This window comes from Mesoplodon densirostris, chromosome 14 (assembly GCF_025265405.1).
Source record: "Mesoplodon densirostris isolate mMesDen1 chromosome 14, mMesDen1 primary haplotype, whole genome shotgun sequence".
NCBI classification, from domain to species: Eukaryota; Metazoa; Chordata; class Mammalia; order Artiodactyla; family Ziphiidae; genus Mesoplodon; species Mesoplodon densirostris.
The window spans coordinates 6,695,870-6,722,224 of NC_082674.1; the positions used below are offsets into that span (position 1 = coordinate 6,695,870).

Sequence of the window (26,355 nt, forward strand, 5' to 3'; positions counted from 1 at the left end):
AAACCATTTTTTTTTTAGATTCCATATATATGTGTTAGCATACGGTTTTTGTTTTTCTCTTTCTCACTTACTTCACTCTGTATGACTGACTATAAAGCTGAGATACAATTATTACAGTACAGGCAGCTGTAAGGATTGCATGGGAATGCACCTCAGCATTTAACATGTATCTGACATAGGATTTGTGTTTAATAAACGTTAGCTATTACTGGCAGTTTAGCTATTACGAGTAACTTATTTCCAGGCTACCCTGGTGGCACAGTGGTTGAGAGTCCGCCTGCCGATGTAGGGGAAACGGGTTCGTGCCCCGGTCCGGGAAGATCCCACATGCCGCGGAGCGGCTGGGCCCGTGAGCCATGGCCGCTGAGCCTGCGCGTCTGGAGCCTGTGCTCCGCAATGGGAGAGGCCACAACAGTGAGAGGCCCGCGTATCGCAAAAAAAAAAATAAGGGTAACTTATTTGCAATTAAAGTTGTCTATCGTCCTTTAGGGGTTTCATCTTATTCATTTCTTAACTTTTATCATTTTCTTCGTTGGATTTTATTTTCAAGTCTTTAAGTCCACTCTCTATACATTTTAAAGCTCTCGTGTCTAAGGAAAAAATGCTTTGCATACTATTCTAAATAATAGCTCTGAATTCACTCATGTTTTGAAATGAAACTATGCTCCAACAAAATGAGTTCTATACAAGATTTTTTAAAGCTTTGAAAGGCAAATAGTGCCAAGCCCATCCTGAAACCGTTATCTTCTTCCCAAGGCAAGTCTTGGCAAGGCACATACTCTGTACTACCCCAAGGTTAATTTCCAGGCCAGGAAAAGATGAGCAATCCCATCTCTTTTCTGGGCCTCGCTAAGTTTAAGCCACAGCTCAGTTTTCACTGTGAGAAATAGATGCCCAGGCTCACTTGCTGTAACATCCTTTCACTAAAATGCCCAGCCATTTTTCAGGTCATCAGATATTTCCCCTATTACTCTTTGTCTCTCTCTCTCCATAACTACTCTAAATAAGGACTCTGTTTAATAAGCCAGCAGCAGCAGGTAGGACAAACAAGGTCAGTATCTTTCCTCTACACAAATTAATTTATCAGAAAGAATTTTAAAATTCTCTTTTTAGTCAACTGACATTAAAATAGTATTTTAAAGTACTATTTTTTAAATATTTATTTAGTTATTTGGTTGCACTTGGGTCTTAGTTGAGGCAGGCGTGCTCCTCAGTTGCGAGAGGTGGACTCCTTACGTGTGGCTCGCCAGCTCCTTAGTTGTAGCAGGTGAACTCTTAGTTGCAGCATGCATGTGGGATCTAGTTCCCTGACCAGGAATTGAACCCAGGCCCCCTGCACCGGGAGCACAAAGTCTTAACCACTGAGCCACCAGGGAAGTCACTAAAGCACTATTTTATAGTAGTATTTACAACATCATAAATCAACTCTAGTAAGAATTTTTTTAAAGTCTATAATTATTATGTATTTGAAATAATATCAACTTCAAGCATGGAGCTTGTAAAAATCTGAACAATTTTAAATAAAGGAAGATTATTTAGAGAATAAAATCACAATTATTCAAATATTTCTCTAAAGGGTAAAGGCTTTTAAAAAGATTCCAACACCACATTCTAATGAAGACTAAGGAAAAGCCAGTCACAATACAATGTCTCCATTCTTGCTATTTTTCAAAAAATAAACCAGTCTGTTTGTGTTATCTGGTAAGCAGGTGAGAATTTCTTTTTGTTTCTCCAATTTAAAAAAAAAACAAAGAAACAAAAAAAACTTTAAAAGAATCTCAGTAAATCAATAATCTAACAACAGAAATTAATTTCACAGACTTCCAGGGCTGACCGTTACCGGTTTTGTTACTGGTTCTAGTGACCTCACATTTTGGAACTACAGTTTCTTCTCTGTTCAGTAGGGGATAATGACACCCCCACACGGGACTGTAGGCACAGTTAAATGGAATATGTATAAAGAGCACTCAACAAGGTGGCTGAACATGGAAGTCACTCCACCATTCAAGCTCCAAAGTCCAAGTCCAAACACCCTATTAAATCACACTGTTTCTTATACAGTGAAGACAAAACCTGCCCATGTCAAGTCTATAAATGTACCATAACAATACACCACAAGCAGACTGAGCATTCAGCAAGCCCTAGTTTTCCAAAACAATTTCCTCATTTCTTACCTAAAAGTAAAAAAAAAAAGACCATTCATGCAAGCTTTTTCTCTCACAAAACTTCAACACGGACCACATATTTTAGGTAAATAGCATGGTGTTACGACACACATAACTGAATGATTCTGTTCATCATTTTAACAGATGGTTACATGGGTTTTAATTTTTCCTTCAACATCCTATCAAGGATTAGGATCTTGTTGTAAAAGATTAGTTTCCAGAGGTACCCAAGATGAAAAGGTGAGTCCTTGTACTTTGCCAGTGAAAAGTACATATTCTTATTTTTAATTATTACAACTATCTGGTTATGTTTATTAATATATGAATTGTTATTTTCAAAATAAGAAAGATATGTCATCTAATTGGATAATATCTTCAAAACTCCCTTTTGTTTTTTAATTGATTAATTTGGAGAATGAGCTATCAGTATCAAACTGGCATTTTAGACAGACCTGACCTGGCAGGGCCCCATTACATGAGTCACCTGTGCAAACCTCTTCCTATGCTAACACATTCAGATATAAGAGCAACACCCAAAGTAACAGTGCTATTTACCAAGGGATGGGTGTTCGTGTTGTCAGCAACCCCACATTAACGTAATCCTACTACTTCATAGAGAAACCCTTAATCCAAGGAGAAAAAGCTTCCCTTCCTGGCTCAAGAATGACTGGATCCTTAACAGAGATCCAGTTTACAACTGGAAACACAACTTAGAATTCAAATACCTCCCAAAGAGATACTGTTGTGCCTTAACGGTGTAAAGGAATCTGAATCAGACCCTTTCCCGAGTGCAGGATTTGATGGTATGACGGTATGTCCTAAAGCTTCTTCAGAATCCAACACGGTCTGGACATCCTACTACCTCTCACCAAGTAACGGGTCTTCCTTCCCATGGGAATTGAGAATATCGAAAAACCTCAGATCCTAAGCACAATATGCCAAAAGGCCACTGCATCCTTTTGGATAAAAATATCTGCATCTTTGCTCTAAGGAAGTGTAACCAACACATACAAATCCCTGCCTTTGTTCAGGACCCTGCTGGCTCCCATCACCGCTCCTCAATCAATTCAGGGTATTTCTATTTAACGACCCATTCTCCTAATCATAAGGCTTAAAAAAAAAAAAAAAAAAGCTTAATGCTTAGAAGTAATAAAGTGCAGAAGCAAAAAGCTTGGGTGCTGGGTGCAATCAGACACACCCAGCTCTAATCCCAGATTTACCTCCTACTAACCTGCTTCTGGGGAAACAGATCTACTGCGCCCACCTCCAGGGCTGCTGCTAGGATTAGGTGACAATCCATGTGCTCTGCACAGTGATGGATACGAATAATTACTGAAACATCAACTGTTGTAAGGATAAGATAATGTAAAAAATCAAGTTTAGAATTACTTACGGTCTTCCAGTTGAAATCCAGCTCTTAGCTCAGGATAGCACAGCAATACCCAAAGGGCCTGTACCTTCATTCCAAGCCACTGAAAGGCTTTTGAGTACGGCCCACAGAGAGTGGAAAAGGAAAAGTCTAAGAGCCCAGTTTCCTTCCTGCCACATTTTATTCCCTCTCGTGGGATTATGGGGTTGTCCTTGGTGAAGTTAATATTCTCCCCACAGAGCTCCTGCCGTGCCACTAACTACTGCTCATTAACTTCATGAGGACAAATCTTCAAGTGACTTGAGGCTTCTGCCCGCCAGACGGCATTTCCGAGATCTTCATTCGTTCCTAGTAGACCTCAAGCAGTTCTTCACGATATTTCTATCCAGATATCCATATTGCAGGAGTCTCGGCGGTACTGGCAGATGACAGGTGAAAATGGATCCCTGTCCTACCTGCTCTTCAGGGTCACGGATGACTGAGACAAAAGCACATCAGCTAAAACTGCCTGGTCCTTCCCTAACCTCACCCCCATGCCCAGGGCCACTGCTCTACAGCCAGCGTCAGGGGGAGAAGATCAGGTAGGGAGCAGGGAACACCACCGACTGCCAGTCAACCCATCAAGCTTGCCATTCGAGGCCTGCTGCACGGATGAATATAATCAGCTCGGAAATACCCAACCAAAAAGAGGTGCAAAAGAAGCCTACAAATACTCATTCAACGGAACAGAACAGAGAACCTCTCTTCCTGAGCTTCTATCACCCATACGCTCAACAATGGTATTATAAAATGAGGAAAGCATCCCTGCTGAGGAGTTCATAGTCTGGGAGGAGAAAAAATGAATTACAGCGACTGCGTGAATACTGACGGCAAAAGCTCTGACGTGACAGCGGCAGGAGCAGCAAAACCCAGCAAAACGCTCGGTGACCAGGATTGGCCTCTGAAGGCATTTCCCCCAGAATGTGAACCCTCTTCTTGGCAGCCGATCCCTGTATGCAGACAAAAGCTTACCTGGGCTCACCTGGGCACCCACATGCTCCTCAGCTGAGTCACTGGTTTAATGCAATTTAGACTCAGAAAGGTAAGGTGAGTTGGCTAAGGTCCCAGAGCTAATGAAATGTAGCAGAACCGAATTCAAACCCATACATATCTGCCCCTATTACTCATCCAGTGAATCACTAAGGCCACCTGGGGGGAAGTCGGAGTTTGAAGTTGATCTTCTCTCATGTCCTAGGCCTGCTGTTCAATTTTATACCAATACAAGAGGATCCTGAGGAACATGGTTTTTAATATTTCCCAATATTTAAAAATATATTTTAGCATAAGTCTATTTAACACCAAACATTTGTATTCTGCTGAGCACATAGTAAATGGCTGATGTAGATACACTTTCTTCTTTTTACTACTTTCCAAGCTGGTCACTCCTTTATGCTTCCTCAGCCCTGAGGGCATCATCTTTTATAACAGTAATCACAGTGTGATCCGTAGTTTGACAGTAAGTGTCTTGCAGAGACGGAGCATGTCTTTTTATCCATCACTGGGTCCCAGCATCACGTAACAAATACTTGTTGCATGACTGACTGTCTTAACATCTCCAACTCAGCGGTGCCTATCAGAGGGTAAGGACCACATCTCCACTGTCTCTGAGTTTCTGGAAACACTGTGGCACACAAGGTGTTTGTTCAAACTGGTGGGTAGCTGAGCCATGGGACGGTGGGGTTAAAATCACCTTCTTACAGCTTTTACAATATCATCCCATACAAAGCTTGGCAACCCATTCACAGATGCAGTTTTACTCTATGTATCTACCTCTTTTTCATGTTTTCTTTAGGTCATTTGTTTTGGTGAAAATTACTTGCCAGGTTATAAAGAAAATACTTCTGCTTAACTTCTCAAGGTTATCAGGCTCTCCTGTGCTTCCCATGTTAACTATCCCACATTTCTGCTGTTTATATTTAAACAAGGGCAGTTGCCTTGTGCCGTGTTCCAAAATCTGCGACTGTTTTTTGGAACTTGAAACAAGCTTCCCCACAGAAAAGTTAAAAAACAAAAAACGCAAAACTAACATGAAGGGCACTTAGGTTCTCACGCCCATCCACAAAAGCTTACTGAGCCCATCAGAACACCATGGGACCCAGCCACACTGCGCTACCTTCTCCAGGGAAAATGCCTTCCAGCCCCAGCTGGGAGCACCTGAAACGCATCGCTATCCTCCTTCCTCTTTTAACCAAGTGAGAAAGGCTCTCCCTCCACCCGTTCCCCCATTCCCATCCCTTCTGTCTCTCCCCTACAGTCCACTCTCCCCGGGAACAGAGATCCAAGCAAAGCCCAGGAGATGCTCAGTTCTGAGAATCAGGGCTGCTACAATGCTTGTTCACAAAATTCTCATGGGGCAGCCCTGAGATGGTGCACAGGGATTTTGAAGGAGGCAGAGACTGTGGCCCAGAAGCAAGAGCTCTAGGAGGCTACTTGGAAAGGGCTTGCTGTCACACAGAAGTCAGGTTATGATTCACTCATTCATTCAGCAGACACCTAGTGGGAGCATACAACCTCCAAGGCGGTGTACCACATTCAGAAGACCAAACAGGTAAGACGTGACTGCCGTCACTGAATTTGTGGTGTATGAAGGCAAAAGACATTACTCCCCTAAGCTTCTCACTGTAACTGAGGCCATCCTTCCTTGGGTCAAATATGTGCATCTTCATACTTCACCTATCGGGTACCAATTCCATCTCAGGATTCCTAAGAACAGCACATATACTCCCGTTAAGCGTCTGAAGACAGCTTCAAGTCCCCCTTCAACACCTAGATTTCCTTCCTTCAAGGGCACTGCAGGTTTGCAACGTTCCTTTCGACCCTTCATTCTTATAACTAAACTCAAGAAAGTGTGGATGCATCTGAACATCTATAAATTTGCCTAAATGAGAAAATATACAAAACTCTTGAACCGACGTTCAGAAAGCACGCTACTTTAAGACTGATCTGCCTTCTTGCACCTCCCTTTACAGTGTTTTTTATCTTTTTAATAGCTTTATTGAAGTAAAATGTATGTGCCATCAACTCACCTAATTTAAATGTACAATTCAATGAATTTTAGTGAATTTATACAGGCAGTTTTGCAACCAAAAGCCTGCTGGAATTTTGACAGGCATTGCATTGATTCTATGGATCAACTGTGAGGGAACTGCCGTCTTAACGATACTGAGTCTGCCGATCCATGAATGTGGTGTCTCTCTCCATGCTTTAGGTCTTCTTTCATTTCTGTCAGCAAAGATTTTTATGTTCAGTTTAGTGGTCTTGCACTTCTTTCAATACATTTATTCCCAAGCACATTATCCTTTTCGATGCTCCTGGGAATGAACTTTTAACAAATTTCACTTTTGGACTATTTCAATATGTAGAAATAAAAAGAATTTTTGTGTATTGCTCTTATATACTGTGATTTTACTCTTCCCTTTATAATTTTTTTGAATAAGATGTTTTTCATTATCACGCTAAGTGTTAAACATCAAGTCCTGAGTCCTGCATTATTTCACTTCCCTTTCAAGCAAAAGCTATGCCAAGAAGGTGAACATTTCAACCAGCTTTTTAGAAACCATCTGCTTTAGAACAATAATCCAAAGTAAATCATTAATAAACAAAGTTCATTATTCCATTTTTTGTGCTATAGCAAGTTTAAAATTACCACTTGGCAAACTTTATTTCATATTTTTGAAACTAGCAGGAAGAGTGTGTATCTGCCTTCCTCTCTTTTTTCAAATCCCTGTGGCAGGAGTGTGCTTAGTATATGGTCCACCCACTTTTTAGGTAAAGGAAGTCTGATGGAAGCACAGGTCAAGTTCGTTGTTCACATACTGTCTATGTGCACAACGACAGAACTGAGAAAAGCCGTGACAGAGGCTGTGTGTCCTGCAGAGTCTAAAATACTTGCTATCTGGTCCTTTACAGTTTGCCAACCCCTACTCTCAGAAACGCTGTTCAAATCTGTGAAAGTTAAATTCTCCCCATACTAATTAAGGAGAATCAATATCCTAAGATACAGGACCTTCTATCCCTAAATACTCTTTTTCTTCTTGCCTCTAACACTTAAGGTTTTCAATTTTTTTTCCTCAAAAACTTCAAAGCTTATATGAAAATAAGCTTTGAATTCTAGAATAAATTAAATTTTAATGGTAAATTAAAAAGCACTGAATTCTAGAATAAATTAAATTTTAATGGTAAGTTATCTAATTATGGATCAGAATAAAACAGCATACATATAAGTGTGAAATAAAGGGAGCTACAAAAATAAAGTTTATATTAAAATATTTTAATTTACAAATGGATTTGTTACAGAGAGTGCAAAAACTACACTATGAACAGCTTACAAAGTATATAAAACAAAGAGATCCAAGAATTTTTAAACTGTTAAATACTCAGGGAGTCCAAATCCTTTACTTAAAAAGATTTAAACCCTTGTTGTTCAAAGAAACGTATTACACATACCATGTAAAACTCGACTGAAAGAAATAAACAGAACTGTATTATACATAAACAACAACATTAGACAAAAGAGTAATGCTATAAGCCCCATCTAGTATATTTGAATGAAATTCTGAAGTCTGGACCCATTAAACATTTTAAATTAATGTAAAGGCCTAAGTGAAAAGGGAGGAAAAAGCATGTATGGATAACAAGAAAAAAAAAAAAGGAAAAAGTAAAGTCAAACAGAAAAACACATAGGTATAAACTGAAATTGAAGGGAGCTAAAAGATTAAAATACACACTTTCTAACTCAATTATGCACCTACTCTTTATTGCCAACACTAGCAACTAACATGGCAAACCCATTTATAATAGCCTGCTCCGTGGATGGTGTCAAATTCTAAACACGGGCAGCATATATGCAAGTACCACTTTCCTCCTGATCACTTACTGTAAAAGAGCAACAAAATCAACTGTATCCAACTGTGTGTCTCTAAGGCTGCACCTTCCAACAGACTTTTCTATGACCACAGAAATCTTCTCTGTCTGCACTGCCCAGTACAGTAGCCACCAGCCACCTGTGGCTATTGAGCACATGCCGTGTGGCCAGTGTGGCTGAACAACTGAGCTTTAGATGTCAATTAATTTCAATCTACAGGCCACATGTGGCTAAGGGTGCCATAGTGGACAGGGTTTGAAGCATTAAAATTTAACTTCATAGACTGCCGTTGCCTTTCAGAAAAAGAAACAATTTCCTTTGACCAAATATGAATCTACTAGCCTTTCGATTTAAAAGACTTTTGTTTATGCAGGGATACACAAGTTACCTGTTTTCAGTAATCTAACCAGATTTTCCTTCTTTTTCCAGATTCAAAACATACAGCTCCTTTGTTCAGATATTAAAGACAGTATCGCTTCGAACCTGTCATCTGTATGAGATTTTATAAACAGGGTCATGATGGTATAAAAATTGCTTTTTTTTGATACACCATCAAAATATTTTACTCCTCTTATAAAAATTAAAATCAAAACACCAAGAACCTGGAGTACTACAGTACAGAAGGGAGGGGGAAATCAACACAGGTGGCACCAGTGGAAACTGAGGGAAGACATTGGGTCAAAACAGAGCGGGTGACCCATGAGTCAAACACTGAAGATGCAAAATAGAATGAGATTTGGAAAAAAGCTAATCACTTAGTTACAAGTCCACCATTCCTTGTACAGAACTCTCGGAGCCACATGTACGTCAGAATTCAGAGACATAGTGCACCAGATATCACGGAACACCCCCAGCAGGACTGGCCAGCAAGATCTGCGGGTACCCGGCCCCTGGGTGTTCAACCAAGTAAGCGCTGCACACCTCTACTTTCCAGTGTACATCTCTGGCCCAGACCTCCACACCAGCTCCCCAGCATCGAAGAACTGCCTCACAGACACCCTAAAGTCAACAGGCACTTATTCAGCAAATACCCAGAGTGTTTACTACATACGAAGCACTGTTTTAGGTGACCATATACCTGTTTGAAACACTTATCCCCTAGACATGCTCCCCACCTCCAGGGTTCTCTACGCTCAGAAAACAGTGCTTCCAGCTACCTGACTGGTCACACCAGGAACCTGGAGGCCCCCTGACACCCTTCTTCCCCGTCAATCACTAAATCCTTCCACACTTACCTTCTAAATCTCTCTCCAATGTGTCAGACTCACTCCAACTCTCCTCGGCTGCCCCTCCTAGACTAAGCCAAGAGTCCTTACCTGGAGGTGGTTATGCCCCCCAAGGGACCTGTGAAAATATCTAGAAACATCCATGGTTGTCACAACTTGGGGAGGAAGTACTACTGGCATCTAGTGGGCGGGGGCCAGGGAAGCCGCTAAACATCCTACAGTGCACAGGCCAGTCCCACGCATCCAAGAATGATGCAGCCTAAACTGTCAATAGCGCTGAGGTTGAGAAACCCTGCTCTAAGTAAATAGAAGAGTGCTGCATACCAAGGGTTTTATTTTTGTATTTATGACAGTTCTTGAAAAAGTGATCACAACTTACAATAATTTTTAACAATTATCATTAAAAATAATAATTTTTAATGTAATAGAATTCTACTTGACCCAATTCTATTATGTTGGAATACGTATTGTATGTGAATAAAGCGAACACTTACTTGTGCATGTTCTCCACTCCTATTATGATCATGATACAGTAGGAGATTCCACTTTGTACAAGAAAATGTAAGGCATACCTGTGAAAAGTAAGAACACTGTTAGAAGAGCCCACGCACAAACATCAAATTGAAATAATTTAGGCCAAAAAGTGCTTATATATAACACACGACACTGCCAGATTAAAAAAAGGAAGCAAACCTCCAAAGTCTAAAATTCTGTGGATACCCTAGAGAGGGAGTCCCATCCCACAAGCCCCACAAGAGCTGGAAAAATAAGACAAAACCCCATAAAGCCACACTTGGGGTCCCAGCATTCCACGTTTACCAGCTACATAAAAGCCCTATGGGGTCCTGAGGCTCAAGGTTTACAGCTGTTTTCTATAACTCAGGAACAGGGATGAAAAGGAGTAAGAAACCTGGATTTCAGAATAGTCCTGCCAGAACATCAGTTTTGGGCTTTTACCCAAACTACCTTCGCCAATACAGCTTTGTATGTGCAGTTATCTTTTCAAGTATTACTTACAAAATAGCAAGAAATACTAAATATTAGAATTCACTTAAAAGCAGGTACACCCTAATTTATTTATTCTGAAAACATGACGGCTCAAGTCAAATAAGCTTCCTTATACAAATCCAGTCAACCCTTAATTTGCAGTAATCTATCTACAAAACGTTCTCACTGAGATGACACAGTTTCTTCTAACGTTCTAGTGTAGAAATCTACCATTAACTGAGAGAACTAACTTATCCATTCATGTCACAAAATTCAGGCAAAACATGACTCAGATCACTGGTTTTAAAATCCATCCAAATTATCCCTAAGATTACGCATACATGTGCGCACACACACACAAACACAGAATTTCCATTTTCTTTCCCCTTTGATGGCATGAATAATGTATGAAAACATTTTCAAATCATTGTATACAATTTAAAGTATCGATAAGTATCTTAAGCTATGATTAAAATTACTTTCTAACCCAATCATCATAGAATAACAGGCACCTCCAATGTGGAAAAGCTACTTAATTTTTTTTTAATTTTCCATAGAAATATTACAAATAAGAAGTAGGCTCCAAGGCAGGCCCATAGAAGAAACTTATTTTACTCATTGTACAAAGAATGTCTGTCAGTCTGTCTACTTGTCTCTTCCTCTGCCTAACACACACACACACACACACACACACACACACACACACACACACAGAAACAATGTTGGCCTGGAATGCTACTATACAACCAAAGGACCAGGAGGCGGCAGAAAAACACATTTGTGTATAAACTGAAACAGAAAGAAGCTAAGAAAACATGATTAAAACACACACTTTGCAAATTAATTACCAGCTCCTATTTATTGCCAGCACTAACGGAGTTCGTGTGAAAATGCTGAAGTGGCCTGCTGGACACCTGCAAGGGCTTTATTCATTAGAATAGAACTCATTAACGATAAGCGTCTTAAATGAAAAAAGATTTTGAAGACTCTTGGGGAAATACCTTTCCTTTCCTATTGAATAAATTTCCTTGGAACATGAGGGATATATGACAACTTAGAAGCTAACAGGTCTATGTTTCAGATAGCAAAGTGGTGCCTTCTGTCACTTGGAGACGCCCACTCCCCGGGCATCGCCATTCAGATGACAAGCTTGGCGACCTTCTGGAGTGCCATATGACACTCTGCCAGTAGTACAAGCCTTTGTTCCTGGGATAATATAAGTCTATCTGTACAGAGTGGACCTGCATTGCCCTCTATTTCACTGGCCTCCACAACAAGCATCAAGTTGCCTGTACACTCAACCACAGCACTGGTGACTTTCCTTGTAATTTCCCATCCGCAGCTACTCTACTTGCCCTTATTAGAAAAATGAGCATAATAAGTACACAGTAGCTACCTAGTACTTTTCAGGATTAAAAGATAACACATGAAAAGTGTTGACTGGGTTATCTGGCACACAGTAAGCTTTCAAATATTAAGTATTATTAGGGAGGTAAAAATGCAACCAAGAAGGTATCTTAGAAGTTTATTATAATCCAGCCCTCATCATTTTAGAGTTGAGAAAATGAAGTCCTAACATATACCCAGTTAGTACCCTAAGTGACATTGAGACTCAAGTTGTTTCCTCCTGGGCAACTTATCCACTGGCTGATTCTTCACAGGGTGAGCTGAAGTGGAACCCCATGGACTGTGTATCATAATCTTTCAAACAAAACAATCCTTTATCCCCAAACTTCAGTTTTTTTTAGATATCACATTTTACATATGTTGAATTTCAAATCACACTAAAGGCAGGTAAAAAATTTATGTTTAGCAAAAAAAGAGTTTTAAAAAGGTTGAGAAACACCTCTTCGATTGTTCCACTGATCTTTACTGAACGTCCATTTTCCGAAAGGCACAGTACTGGCCACTGGGAATAAAGAGTCAGGGGATACAGTTTCTGTCCTCAGAGTCTAGTCTCAGACTGTCCAGTCTAGAGAGAAAGGCATACTTTAATACTGTATGATAAACTGAGGAAGACATTGGATAAACATAAACATTTCTAATCTGGACCACCGGCTGGACAATGGGACCAACAGACCATAGTCACAATAACAGTCTTGACCCTGAGTAACTTTCCCTCCTCACGAGGAGCTGGCTACTGTGTGGAGCCCCCTTCTGAAGTATTACATCTTTTAGTCATCACAACCATCCCTGGTTCCATTTTACAAATGAGAAAAGTGACGCTAAAGAGGCTAAATAACATGTTCAGTCACACGGCTACTGCCGAGGCACCCAGAGTGGAATCCAGGTCTGTCTGGATTCAGAGTCTAAGCTCCAGTCTGTTACTCTACACCACTGTCAAATAGCTAAATAAGTAAATAAAAGTATAAAGTAATTCTCAGTTAATAGAAGCTTATAGATGATGGTTGATATAGGAGGGTTCATTATATTATTTTCTGTACTTTTGTATTTGAAAGGCTCCATAACAGAAAGCTAAATACACACACACACATACACACTACCCCCATGACATGATTTACAAGAAGTTTAAATAGAATCACCTGAGAAACCTAAGAAAACTTTGATGACATAAATTCGATGTTATTAAGGAAGTGGAGAAACCATGCCTCGATCTGAGGTAAGAGATCCCGCTGAGACCCCGAGGACTCCGCACACACCCACCACTGGCCGGGCCTATCAGAGGACTGGTCACAGGGCAACATGGCAGAGACTGAATAAATTATCTCTGATTCTTCGTGAGTTTCTAGGACACATGTGCAATTGCCAGAGGCAAAAACTAGATTAAGAAATACCAGTACATTTCAACTCTCCCAAGAATCAAAAACAACCTCCTAGAACAAATGCAGAGGCATTGTCAAACTCCAACAGTCTACACCCCACAACAGAAGCTACGAAACCACAGATTGAGTGACTGCATTTCCATCCTCTCAGGGAATTTCCATGTCCAACAACAGTCTGCCGAACAGCAGACCTAGAAAGCCTTCTCCGGGACTGTGTAAACATAGCAAATGAGCAAGCAGCATAAGCTCTCACTTAAGAAGGAAAATTCGGGAGAAATCATAGAGCAGAGGGTCCTTGCACTGAGCGTCTCTGCTGTTTCATGGAGACACCGTGCGCTTCGCCGGATTCCCTGTCACGTACAACCACCGTCACCTGGGACGAACAGGAAGTGACAGTGTTTCTGTATTGCTTTACAGCCCTGACAATTAAGAAGGGAGCTAAGTGAAGGAAACACACATACACACAGCATCTGAAGGGCCATAAATAAAAGCTTTCCATGCTAAATAATTCTCCCCCACCTAAAGCAACCAAACAAAAAACCTCTTTTGGCTAATGGCAGAATCTAAAAAATGGTAATAGAGTTCTATCAATGGGCTTTACCAGACTCTTAAAAGCCACTTGCACAGAAAGAAAAAAGCTATTTTAAATGGTTCATTTGTCTTGGCATAAAAGACCTGCAAGACAGGTGAAATAGCTACTCATGACAGAATAAAACGTCCTTATATCCTTTTTCTTCATCTGTCCTTTCTCCTAAGTTGTAAATAATAAATTGCCCTCTGAACCCCAACTGAAGAGCCCACTCTCCACTCTTTTTTTATATTAAAAATAAAAACAGAACAAAACTCCACATAACGTATCCTTCTACACACTCAAGTCACAAAGACGTCCAAAGTCTTCATTAAATATGATCAAAATAATTACTTACCATCCAAAGCAAAAAAGTGCAAGATAAAGGCCCAAAAGGGTAGCAACGACATGTCTTATAAAAGAGCTAGTTTTGCTTGAATGTAGGTAAGTTCGAAACCAAATGGCTGCTAGCAAGGCAAAGAGTTGGCACACTACAAAGTTGACCTGTGAAGAAAAATTAAAATTTCATATTAGCAACACAGACTTGAATTTTTCATTTGATGTTACATTTAAATTTTCAGGACAAAAACACCAAGGTTACAGAAAATTAAGATCTCCCAGTTTACTAAAGAAACAAAACAAAAATCGGGGTGTCTTCCCAGGGATGACAGCCTCAAGTTCAAAGTGAAGGGCAGATGCACACCTGGGTGCTACACTTGGCAGGGACGCTGGCGCCCAGCGTGGGGAGAGGCCGGGGGGGGGGGCCTGGAAGAATCTGGAAGGCACAGGGATGCAGACGCAGAAATGGAAAGCACGGGGTACCCTATGGTTTGAGAGAAAGAGAAACTTATTTTAATGACTTGGGCGACCCTGTAACTGGTGGAAAAGAAGAGCTCTGAGTGTCTCCAAAACTCCTCTGGGTCAAGACCTGGTCAAGATCCCTCAGAGTCTGTAGAATGCACCCTCTTCCATCTGGAGTTCCATTCCATCCCTGGCGAGGGAGTCAAGGGGATGCTGCTGGTCTGAAACTACCACTGAAAGGAACCAAATGTCTCAGCTCTGGGGGCCTCAAGCACTGGTCCAGGAGGCAAGCAGGTGAATAAGAGAAAGGAGCCTCCAGAAAGCCATGAGGGATAGCGTTCTCCCCCAAGCCCACCAAGGCAAGTTCTTAAACGTCCTCATAACTCACCAGGAGCGACATCGTTCTCAATTTTCAGGAACGCACACAAGCTGGTAATAGTGCTGCAGCTCTTTTCTCTCCCTTAACATTACTTTTGCCCTTGCAAAATGATAAAATAAAAAACTACAAATAAGACTCTCCTCTGGTGTTTAAAGACTCAAGAAAAACCTGCATTTCTATCCCTTATGAAGTAGATTCTCATAGAACGTTAAGGAACACATGCTTTAGAATCTACAAATACAGGAAAAATACATTTGACATTAGGGACTTGTAAGAAACACATTTAACAACAACAAAATCACTGTTGCAGGGACCTAAATTAGGAACAAATCACACCATCTACATGTCGATGCTGCCACAGATCCACAGAGACATCGCTGCCTAAAGACACAGACAACTACGTGCTTTTTCTTGCATTACAAGGAGAAAAACAGTTGAACATTGTTGTACATTGTCTGAGAGACCATTGTTCTTTGAAACAGCTACACTTAATACAAGCAAACTGTCATTCCAACAGGTTCTAAGCACTTTTTCTCTCCTAAAGGGTTCCAACAATATTTTTTTAATTAAGCAAAAAGTAGATATACCAGAAAAATGAATATTGACATTAATAACTACTCACATCTACAAAACTTCTTACAGTTTAAAAACTTTCAAATATCTCATAACTAAACAAAAATGTATGGAGCATCTACTCTGGGCAAAGCATGGGAAATCAAAAAATGCATAAGCCCTGCGCTAGCCCTGGATGGCTTTAGAATCTAATGAAAAAAGCAGGGAGACGCCAGAGGGAAGAGATATGGGAACATATGTATATGTATAAATGATTCACTTTGTTATAAATCAGAAACTAACACACCATTGTAAAGCAATTATACTCCAATAAAGATGTTTAAACAAATAAATAAATAAATATTAAAATTCAAAGCAAACACGTGTACCAGGATCTTCAACTCAGTTATTAAAGACTATACAGAAAGTGCTTTGAGGACACCCCAAAGGAAACAGCATGAAGGGGTGACTGTCACAAAGTTGGGGACATAAGACCTAACAACAGCTGATCTCCACAAACATCCGAGGAGTCGCTCCCTCCCTCTCCCTCCTCCTCTCTCTCTCTTTTCATATTTGTCTAACATAAAACAAAGTGTGAACTAATACAGAAGCATTCTAGAACCACTGACATACAGAATTTTGTATCTCTGTAAACATCCATTTCAACGTTGTCGTCTTACAGAAAATGAGACCAGATCTCACTCCAGACACTGAATCAAACAAAATCTTTGGGGGCAGGCGCAGAAGTCGATAATTCAAAAAGAACAACACAGGTCCCAATAATCTTCCAGGTATGAGAACCACGGTGTAGGAAAATTAGAGAAAGGGCATTTTCAGCAAAAACAAAACAAAAACAAAAAACCCCAATGTGAAGGAAGCACTGAGGCTTGAAAATGCAAAGCAGCAGGGTGTGGTGGGGACGGCGGGAGATGACATCAGGATGGGGGTGGGTTCAGAGAAAGAGGGGCTTTGCATGTCGTGCGGAGGTGTTTATAGTTGATCCCATAAGTGACGAAAAAACACCGACAAGGACTTCCCTGGTAGTGCAGTGGTTAAGAATCCGCCTGCCAAATTCAGGGGACATGGGTTCCAGCCCTGGTCCAGGAAGATCCCACATGCCACGGAGCAGCTAAGCCCGTGCGCCGCAACTACTGAGCCTGCGCTCTAGAGCCCGCGAGTCACAACTACTGAGCCCATGCGCCACAACTACTGAAGCCCGTGCGCCTAGAGCCCGTGCTCCGCAACAAGAGAAGCCACCACAGTGAGAAGCCCGAGCACCGCAACAAGAGTAGCCCCAGCTCGCTGCAACTAGAGAAAGCCCGCGTCCAGCAATGAAGACCCAATGCAGCCAAAAATAAAATTAATTAATTAATTTAAAAAACAAAACCAAAAAACACCAACAACTTAACATGTGACCCAAGCTCTGCTTCTGCAAAAGAAGGACCAGAATAAGGAGTGTGTAGCAACAGGGTTCAGGCCGCTGCTGTTCCAGCCTCCTTGAGAAAGGAGGGCCTGAAGTGGCAAGGAGACAGAGAGGAAAGAGCCAGTTCGAAGGACACTCAGGCCACAGAGCCACTGGGACTGGCCACTGGACCAGGGCCTGAAGGAAGAGGAAAGGCCGCGAGTCATCAGTAGAGGATGACATGAACCAATGCGGGGACGCGTGGGTCCTAGGGGAGAAAGACCCACCCCCTCGAGCATGCTCAGTTTGAGAGTGTGCAGGGGGCAAGGATGCTCGCTCAGACGACATCTGCGAGGCAGGTCTGGAGCCAGCAGAGCAGATGCGAGTCTGGGAGTGAGGGACACGGCGGAAGGAGAGCTGTGGACAGACAAGGGGGCCCCGGGCAGAATCCCACAGCAGGCAAGTCACAGCCGGGCCAAGTCACAGCAGCAAGAACGGGCACGCTGTGTGTGGGCGGGGCAAGAGGAGGCTCAAGAGGCCACGGTCACGGTCAGGTCACGGGGCACAAGATCCAAGACAAGCCACCTACCTTGGCAACTGCACCTTTATCAGTGAGCTGGGTGAGAGCATGTCCAGAGCAGAAAGCCACATGTCACAGATGAGGAAGCTAAGTCCCAGTGTTTAGGGAACCCGTCCAAATTAATACGGCCTACGAATGATTCATACGTCATCCACTAGTGGCCAGGACAGCTGTGCAGGAGGCACAAGATGCATGAAGCGGGACCCTGCTCTGAAAGCATGCAGAACCAGGGTACAACTGCAGTGCCAGGGAGAGAGCCCCGGGAGCAGGTGCAATTAAGTACCCTGACCTGGGGGAGCATCCAGAGGCACAGCTGGTATCCGGGCCTTGTAACTGGGCTGCAAAGGAGAAGACGGATTCGGCCAGTCAGACAATGGTGGCAACTCGAGGAGGAGGGGGCTGCAATTCATATCGAGAAAAAAACCCTGTAGGATATGCGGGGCGGGGTGGGGGGAATCCCGTCACTTTACATAGGAAACACCAGAACGGGCACACACCCAGATGTTCAAATAGCTGCTGTGAAAGGTCTTAAAGGTAAAACTTTCCCATATCTTAGTCATTCTTTCATGGGTGGGGTAGGGCTGGGGAGGCAAATGCATACTGTAGACGGACACAGAGCAAGAAAGAACTAACAGACCTACAAGGTGTGGACATCCATCACTGGCACTTTCCACTACTTCCCGCCTTTAATCCTTGAAGCAAGGTGCTACCTCCCCAAGTTTACTCAGCCAACTCAAAGTCACTTACAACACAAGCGAGTACCCCAGGCTCTAACCCATGTCTGAGTCTAGGCTGTTCAATGGCTGCCTCTCTACTTCTAGAGAAGGTCTGAGGGTCCAACTTGATTGCTACAGACAAGACCATAGAGAGAATTTGCAACCCGCAGAGTATGTCCATCGTAGCTAACAAAATGCCACCAAATGGCTACTTCCCACACCTAACACACACAATGAAAGAGAAGCCACGTTGAGTTTGCGTACATTTGTTTTGGTTTGTTACAGGTCAACCCTTCGTACAAGCTTTCTTCCAAACGGAAAGAAATATAGACCCAAAAGACTTTATGTTCTTTTTTTCAACACCATTTTGTTGAAAATATACCTACACAAATGACCTGATGTACCTTCAAAGCTCCAAAGAAATTTGGGAGCGGGGGGTGGGAGGGGAGGCAGGGCACAGGAAGGGGAAAGAAGCAAGGGTGGAAAATCCAGCTAATTTAAGATTTTTTTAATTAAAAATTTAACTTTTGTGAGAAGTGGCACATAGAAGTACCTATGAAAGCAACTGTTGTAGACAAACCAGAGGACGCTCTCTGAGGAGCGTGTTCCACGTGAGGTGGCGAGAGAAGAATTTTCTTCGACACCAAATGACGTGTTTCAGTCTCACAATTAAGTCAGTGTCCAGGCGTGCAGGGTGAAAGCCTGCTGCTCAGTCATTTATGCCACTCCAAAGAAATAGCAACAAGATTCACTTTTTTTTTTTTTTTTTTTTTTTTTTTATGGTACGCAGGCCTCTCTCACTGTCGTGGCCTCTCCGGTTGCGGAGCACAAGCTCCGGACGCGCAGGCCCAGCGGCCATGGCTCACGGGCCCAGCCGCTCCGCGGCATGTGGGATCTTCCTGGACCGGGGCACGAACCCGTGTCCCCTGCATCGGCAGGCGGACTCTCAACCACTGTGCCACCAGGGAAGCCCTAGATTCACTTATTTTTAAGGATATTCAAAGAAATTATTAATAATACCCCCAAACAAATTTGCAAAAGCATTCAGGGAGGGAAGGGTCCAAGACAGGGACATCGGAGGCTTGTCAGCTCACCTCCTTCCACGGACATACCAAACCAACAGCTACACCTCTTATGAAAAAATGTATAAACTGCCACACATGCCATACGACAGTTAATTACCGCCACATCAGAACTAAGCGTTCTATAATAAGCCAACAACTGACTTATAATAAGTTGAGAGTGAAAAAACTTAAATTTCAAGGCAGCTCAAGACTAACAAATACCATATGATATCACTTCCATGAGGAATCTAAAATATGACAAGTGAACTTATCTATGAAACAGACATGTGGTTGTCAAGGGGGCGAGGGGAGTTTGGGATTAGCAGATGCAAACTGTTATATATAGGACAGATAAACAACAAGGTCCTACTGTACAGCACAGGAACTATATTCAATACCTTGTGTTAAACCACAATGGAAAAGAATATGAAAAAGAATGTATATATATGTATAACTGAATCACTTTGCTGTACAGCAGAAATTAACACAACACTGTAAATCAACTATACTTCAATAAAATTTTAAAAAGATGAAGTGTAATACTCAACAAATTAACAGAAGTACCCCCAAATCAACTGCTGCCTCCATATCTCTATCAATGGAACATAAATTACATCTAAGGTTACTTTTCTATTAGTATAAATAGCTGTTGGGTAGCATACTTACATTCTTAGCCAGTGGCTCCCAAGGTAAACAGGCAGTCTCTGGGGGACCCTGTATGGGCGGAGCTGGGGGACTGAGGCACACAGCCCGTGGCCAAGGATCATAGGGGTTCTCAAGGCCCCACAGATACAACCTTTAGCATCCTCAGCCCTGTGCTTGCACCTACTGGTGTAAGTCCAGCTGTGTAATGACCACCTGCACAGCTGATTAGAAATAGATTCTTGAATACTAGACCCAGATGTTTTATTCCCCTGGTCTGAAGCAGAACCTTGAATTTTTTTTTTTCAACTCCGCAGGCAAAACTCCTGTGCTCTGTGTTTGAGAAACGTGTCCTCATCAACCAACCTCAAAGTCAAGTAGATACAAGGGGGCCCAAAGGCAAGGCAAAGAACCACTCGTATCTTTAGGAAATAATATAAAGTAAATCCATATAAGATACCATTATGTATCGACCAGACTGACAAACTTTTTAGGTCTGACAATACCAAGTAGACCACGGTGTGGAGCAACGGGATCTCACACATGCTAACACAACCACTTGGGTAAACAGCTCAGCATCTTCTTACAGGACTAAAGATACTTACACCCTAGGACTCCACTACTCAGAGGTATAACATGGGGACCAGGAGACATGTTCAAGAATGTTCAGAACTGTGGTGTTCATAATAGCCATATGCTAGAAAACACCCAATGCCCATTAACAGTAAAACGGCTAAATATATTGTGGTGTATTCATACAACAGGCAACACACAGAACAATGAAAATGAAACATTACAGCTTCTTACAGCATACGGACTAAACTCAACACACAACGCTGCACGAAAGGAGCCATACATCTCTTGAATTTAACGCAGAGGAACACATACAACATAAAAACATATGTTTATAAAGAGTTCCCCCAAACAAGCCATAAACCATACTGTTTGGGGATGCCCACATGAGTGGTGAAACTATAAACAGCATGAAATGAATATCACTGAAGTCAGCAAAGTGATAATCTATGGAGGAAGGGAAGAGGTCACAATGAGAGGCACACAGGGCGCTTTCGTGTGCCGGTGAGCATCTGTTTCTTGCCCAGGGTGGTTACAGAGATATTGGCTTTTTAATTTTTTGTTAAACTTTATGTAATAGCTGTGGTAACATTAGGTGCTGTAAAAAACAGACACACACAAAAATATGCAGTGGCTCCAATAAAACTGAGGTTCAGGTAACAGTCTAGAGCAGATATTCCTGGTCAGTGGGCAGCCCTCCTGGGCAGATGATTTCGGGGTCCTGGCTCCATTTTGTGATGCCATCACCTAGAACCTCATCACTGCTGCATCTGGCCTTCGGAAGAGAAATGTGAGAGGATGGAAAAGGCACACTTGTTTCTAAAGAGCCCTCGCCTGAAAATGGGACGTGGGTCATTGTCACTCATACTCACGCACAGAGCTAGTCACAGAGCCCACCCCCCTGCAAGGCTGACCAGGAAACATGCCAGGACAGGAAAAAAAGTGACTTCTGGGGAAGAGCTAGCGGTCTACCACACCGTTCTCTGGAAGGAAAGCCCAGTAACTGGTAACAGTGGTCACCCTTCAGGGTACAGGACAGAGGTAAAGGGAGACTTATTTGTCATTGTACAGCCCTGTCCAACTTTTTATTTTGCATCATGGACATGTATTATCTACCCCCAAATAAATGTTTTAAAAGTAATTCATGGGCTTCCCTGGTGGCGCAGTGGTTGAGAGTCCGCCTGCCGATGCAGGGGATGCGGGTTCGTGCCCCGGTCCGGGAAGATCCCACATGCCGTGGAGCGGCTGGGCCCGTGAGCCATGGCCGCTGAGCCTGCGCGTCCGGAGCCTGTGCTCCGCAACGGGAGAGTCCACAGCAGTGAGAGGCCCGCGTACCCGAAAAAAAAAAAAAAGTAATTCATGCTGGGACTTCCCTGGTGGTGCAGTGGTTGGGAATCCGCCTGCCAAAGCAGGGGACACGGGTTCGATCCCTGGTCTGGAAAGATCCCACATGCCGCAGAGCAACTAAGCCTGTGTGCCGCAACTACTGAGCCTGCGTTCTAGAGCCCCGAGCCACAACTACTGAGCCCACATGCCACAACTACTGAGCCCACGTGCCACAGCTACTGAAGCCCGCACACTTAGAGCCCGTGCTCCGCAACAAGAGAAGCCACCGCAATGAGAAGCCCGCGCGCTGCAATGAAGAGGAGCCCCCGCTCGCCGCAACTAGAGAAAGCCCGCGCTCAGCAACGAAGACCCAACGCAGCCAAAACTAAATAAATAAAATTGATTCTTTAAGTAAATAAAGTAATTCATGCTTCTTTTCAAATTTCCAAACCAAAAATTGAGCACCAGGATTTAAGATTGTAATGATCTCATCTGCCTACACTGAGTCTGCATTGCTAGCTTCATCCTACTAAATTGAATACAGTGGCAGCCAGGTCTTACAGCACATAAGCATTTTCAAACATGATTAGGCCACTGCCACAGAAAAATGACTCTTTCAAGCATAGGGTAAATTAAACTCCACTCCTACTAGAAGCAACTTTGGTAAATTAAACTCATTTAATTCAACAACCACAACCTCCCCATAAATAGTAAAAATGAATCCCAACCAAAACTCTGGGAAACAAGTCTTTATAAACTGCCATAAAAATCCACAGATTCACCAAAAGAATAACATTCTGCACAAAATTCAAATTGGACACATGAACAGAATTCTTCACTGCATCCTCGTCTATCTTATCATTCTACCCAATTGGCTTGTTTCCTCCAAGGACCCATATCTTAGTTAACGGGATCATCCCGCTCCTTGAATAGAAACTATGGAACCTGTACTCATACTTTTGGGCTTCCAGAACACTTGTTAAATCAGTTCTATACAGCACTTGTCACTTACTGGCTTATTAGTCTGACTTTCCCTCTAGACTGTGAACTTCTCAGGGCTTAGGAACAAATTTTATTCATGTATGAATCCCTACCCATCCCAGACTGCAGTGCCTGGCTCCATCTGTGCTTTTAATTTACTGGAAGAGTGGAGGAAAAAAATATACTTCAAGAGTTTGCCTAAATAGTATAGAGTATTACGAATATAACAGCTCATATTTTATCTTCTTCCTTAGAGACTTCAAGCCTTAATAATAATTGCTCCAATTAGAAACTCCATAACAAGAAATAAAAAATAAAGATGTAAGCATAAGTATGCATTCTACTCAGCATTCTGTAAATACTATTTAGGTAGAAGAAAGCACAGATATGGCAGATTCTGCATTCATAAAACTTAGAGGTGGGCAAGAAGACACACAAATGAACTATAACAACGGTGGCTGCCAGGCAGGTTGGGAGGCAGAGGGCATGCCTTTGGGGGCTCCATCCTGCCTCCTGAATTACATGGCAACTGCCTACCCGAATCCGACATAAACAAAACACACTGGGTTTAGCCAGCAAAGCCCCGTGTTCACCAGGACAGGGCCGGCCCTTAGATACAACTTTCCCTCCTCTTCCTTCCCAGACAACAGCACAGAGAGCTGCAAAGTGAGAGCCCAGACATCCCCTAACCTCCTACTCTGTGCTAAATTTGACGACGTTAAAAAGAGCCAGACTCCCGGGGGTTCATTAACTGACAGATCCTGAAGTATATTCTCAGATCATCCACAGAAACCAAAAAGTAGTAAGCTTTTTCAAAGGCACTGAAACAGAAGCAGAAAGCAAGTGATTCAATCAAAACACCAGAGATTAAAAGGACACACCTCTTACCTACGAGGTTAATGAGAGTTTATTTAATTTCAGTCTTGCCATCTATATAAGATTCCTATGAACTAAGAAGGAATTTATTTCTATCTGCTTGTAAAATTAAAAGGTGCTAGATTAATTGCATCCACAACTGCTAAATTATGAAACTCAAGTTAAGGCAATCTACGGAAATAAGCTGAATCCAGATAAAATAAACTCACCATACACACATCCCAAAATATCACACAGAGCACAGACATAAAAAAAGGGTTGATCTGCTTCGCATCAACACCACTTGTCAAACGTACTCTGACAAATGACTGAGCAGCTCATTCCTAAAAAGGATAAAGGGGAAATAAATATAAGAACAAGGAACCAGCTCCCCTTTTATTAGGAGCATTTGTGGTGAAAGAGAGAGACTCAATATTTATCTCTTAGGTGGTTACAAATAATATTAGCAAATCAGAAGACTTACTAAAGGGAAAAAGGAAGAGGAGTCTAAATTCACAATGATGCAATAAACAAATCCTAGTACATCCACACAAGAGGATATTACTTAGCAAGAAAAAGGAATGAACTATTGTGACACTCACAACATAGATGAATCTCAAAATAATTAAACCGAGTAAAAGAATTCAGAAAAATGAAGAGTGCAATTCTAGTTATACAAATTTCCAGAAAATGCAAACTAATCCATAATGACAAAAAGCAGATCAGTGGTTGCCTGCGGATGCCAGGCAGGGAGAAGCAAGAGAGAGGTATTACTAGGGAACACAGGGAAACTCTGGGGTGGTGGAGACGTGCATTATCTTTATTGCAGTGGTGGTTTTACGGATGGATGCGTATGTCAAAACCTTCAATTTTACAATCTAAAAAGGCACGCTTTATTGTACATCAATTATACCTCAATAAAGCTGTTTAAATTTTTTTAATAAAAATAAATTCACACTGACCATCATTGGGGTTTAACTGAAAACCTTAACAATGTGATTGAGATTACCTTTGCTTTTGGAAAGATATTTCATTTCAGTTATATATCCTGCTTTGTGGACAAGCAACTGACAAGCAATTTTGGAAGGAATACAGATGCGGAATACTTAAATGCCTGTATTTCCTTCCCATTCGTCACTTTCACGGTTTAAAAAGCTAAAAGAATTTTAGTGAAAATTCCCATCACTTCAAGTTTCTCACAGACAGCTTCTGTGACTCAATGAATGTCTGATTTTCAGAAAGAAGGAAAGACCATCCAGTCCGACTTCCTCAACTTGAAGGAGGAAACTGAAGATTCCATCCTCTCCCAGGAATTCATGTCTACACTGCTGACACCTAACTTTGTAATTTTAATCTTGACCTCTCCACGGAGCTTCAGACTCGCCACCTCCTTGAACAATAGTAAGTATCCTAAACTCGCTGCAGTCAAAAGGGTACTTAGTCATCCAGGCAACTTCTCCCCCAAGTCTACCCATCTCAGCCAGGGCACCTGCACAAATTCAGTGGCTCAACCGAACACCCAGCAGGCACACACTCCTTAACACTTTCCACGTCAAATCCGTCCCTAAGTCCTTTTAGCTCTGTCTCCATCCCCACTGCTGCCATCTCTGCTTGCCTGGACGACCAAGCCCACAGGGGTTCCCTATGTCCCCTCTTGCCTCTCCAAGTCGGGCACCACACTACACTCATGTGACCATGTCAGTCCTCCTCTTTAAAACACTCCACCCAGCAGACTGCCCATCATGGTCAACATAACATCTTAACTCCTTACTGTGCCCTCAAAGAGCCGGGCCCCCTTTCTAGCCTCACCTACCACTGTTTCTCTCGCTGGCTACCTTTCAACGCGGGATCTTCCCTAACACACCAAACGCACCTCCGCCTCAAGGCCAAAGCCTCCCCAGCCCCCCATACCTGGAATGCACAAAATGCAGACACTTCACCCTTCACATCAGAACTCAAACATCATGTCTTCAAAAGGTCCATGTATCTTGCAAGTTAAAGCGGCATCCCAATACTTTAACATATACTATATCTCATTTTACTGACTTTACAGTACTCATCACTATCTCAAAGTATCTTGTAAATCTGCTTACTTATTTATTATATTTCTAATACCCATTCGTTCATTCATTTCAATATGACTATTAGAAGCTTTAGTCCAAATAAGAATAGTGACTTAACTTGAAAGCATTCATATCCAGGGGCTTAGGTGCTACTGGGTAAAAAGCACCCACCCTAAAAATAAAAATTAAAAAGTCAATTTTAGCTATCCTATTAATTACACAAGGCTTCAAATGATGCAGAAGACTCACTTTTCTCCTGGGCTACCTCATTATCATCAGATTTCCGTTCAGTGCGATACCAACTTACAAATATGTTGACTTGATTTTGAAATTACATTGCCTCCCATCAAAAACAGTACACTTTTCAATAACAATCATGTCAACATAAAAAGTATTAACTTTTAATGATTAGCTTGGGAT

General features: G+C 42.1%; 1 protein-coding gene across 1 annotated transcript in view; it reads right to left on the reverse strand.

The window, feature by feature from the left end:
- MBOAT2 (membrane bound O-acyltransferase domain containing 2) overlaps positions 1-26,355 on the reverse strand; it is a 107,426-nt gene that overhangs the window by 52,194 nt on the left and 28,877 nt on the right. The window contains exons 2-3 of the mRNA XM_060117416.1: positions 14,360-14,505; positions 10,158-10,235 (exon numbers count right to left, since the gene is read on the reverse strand). Of these exons, the coding sequence (XP_059973399.1) occupies positions 10,158-10,235; positions 14,360-14,505 (224 nt within the window). The remainder of the gene's footprint in view (positions 1-10,157; positions 10,236-14,359; positions 14,506-26,355) is intronic.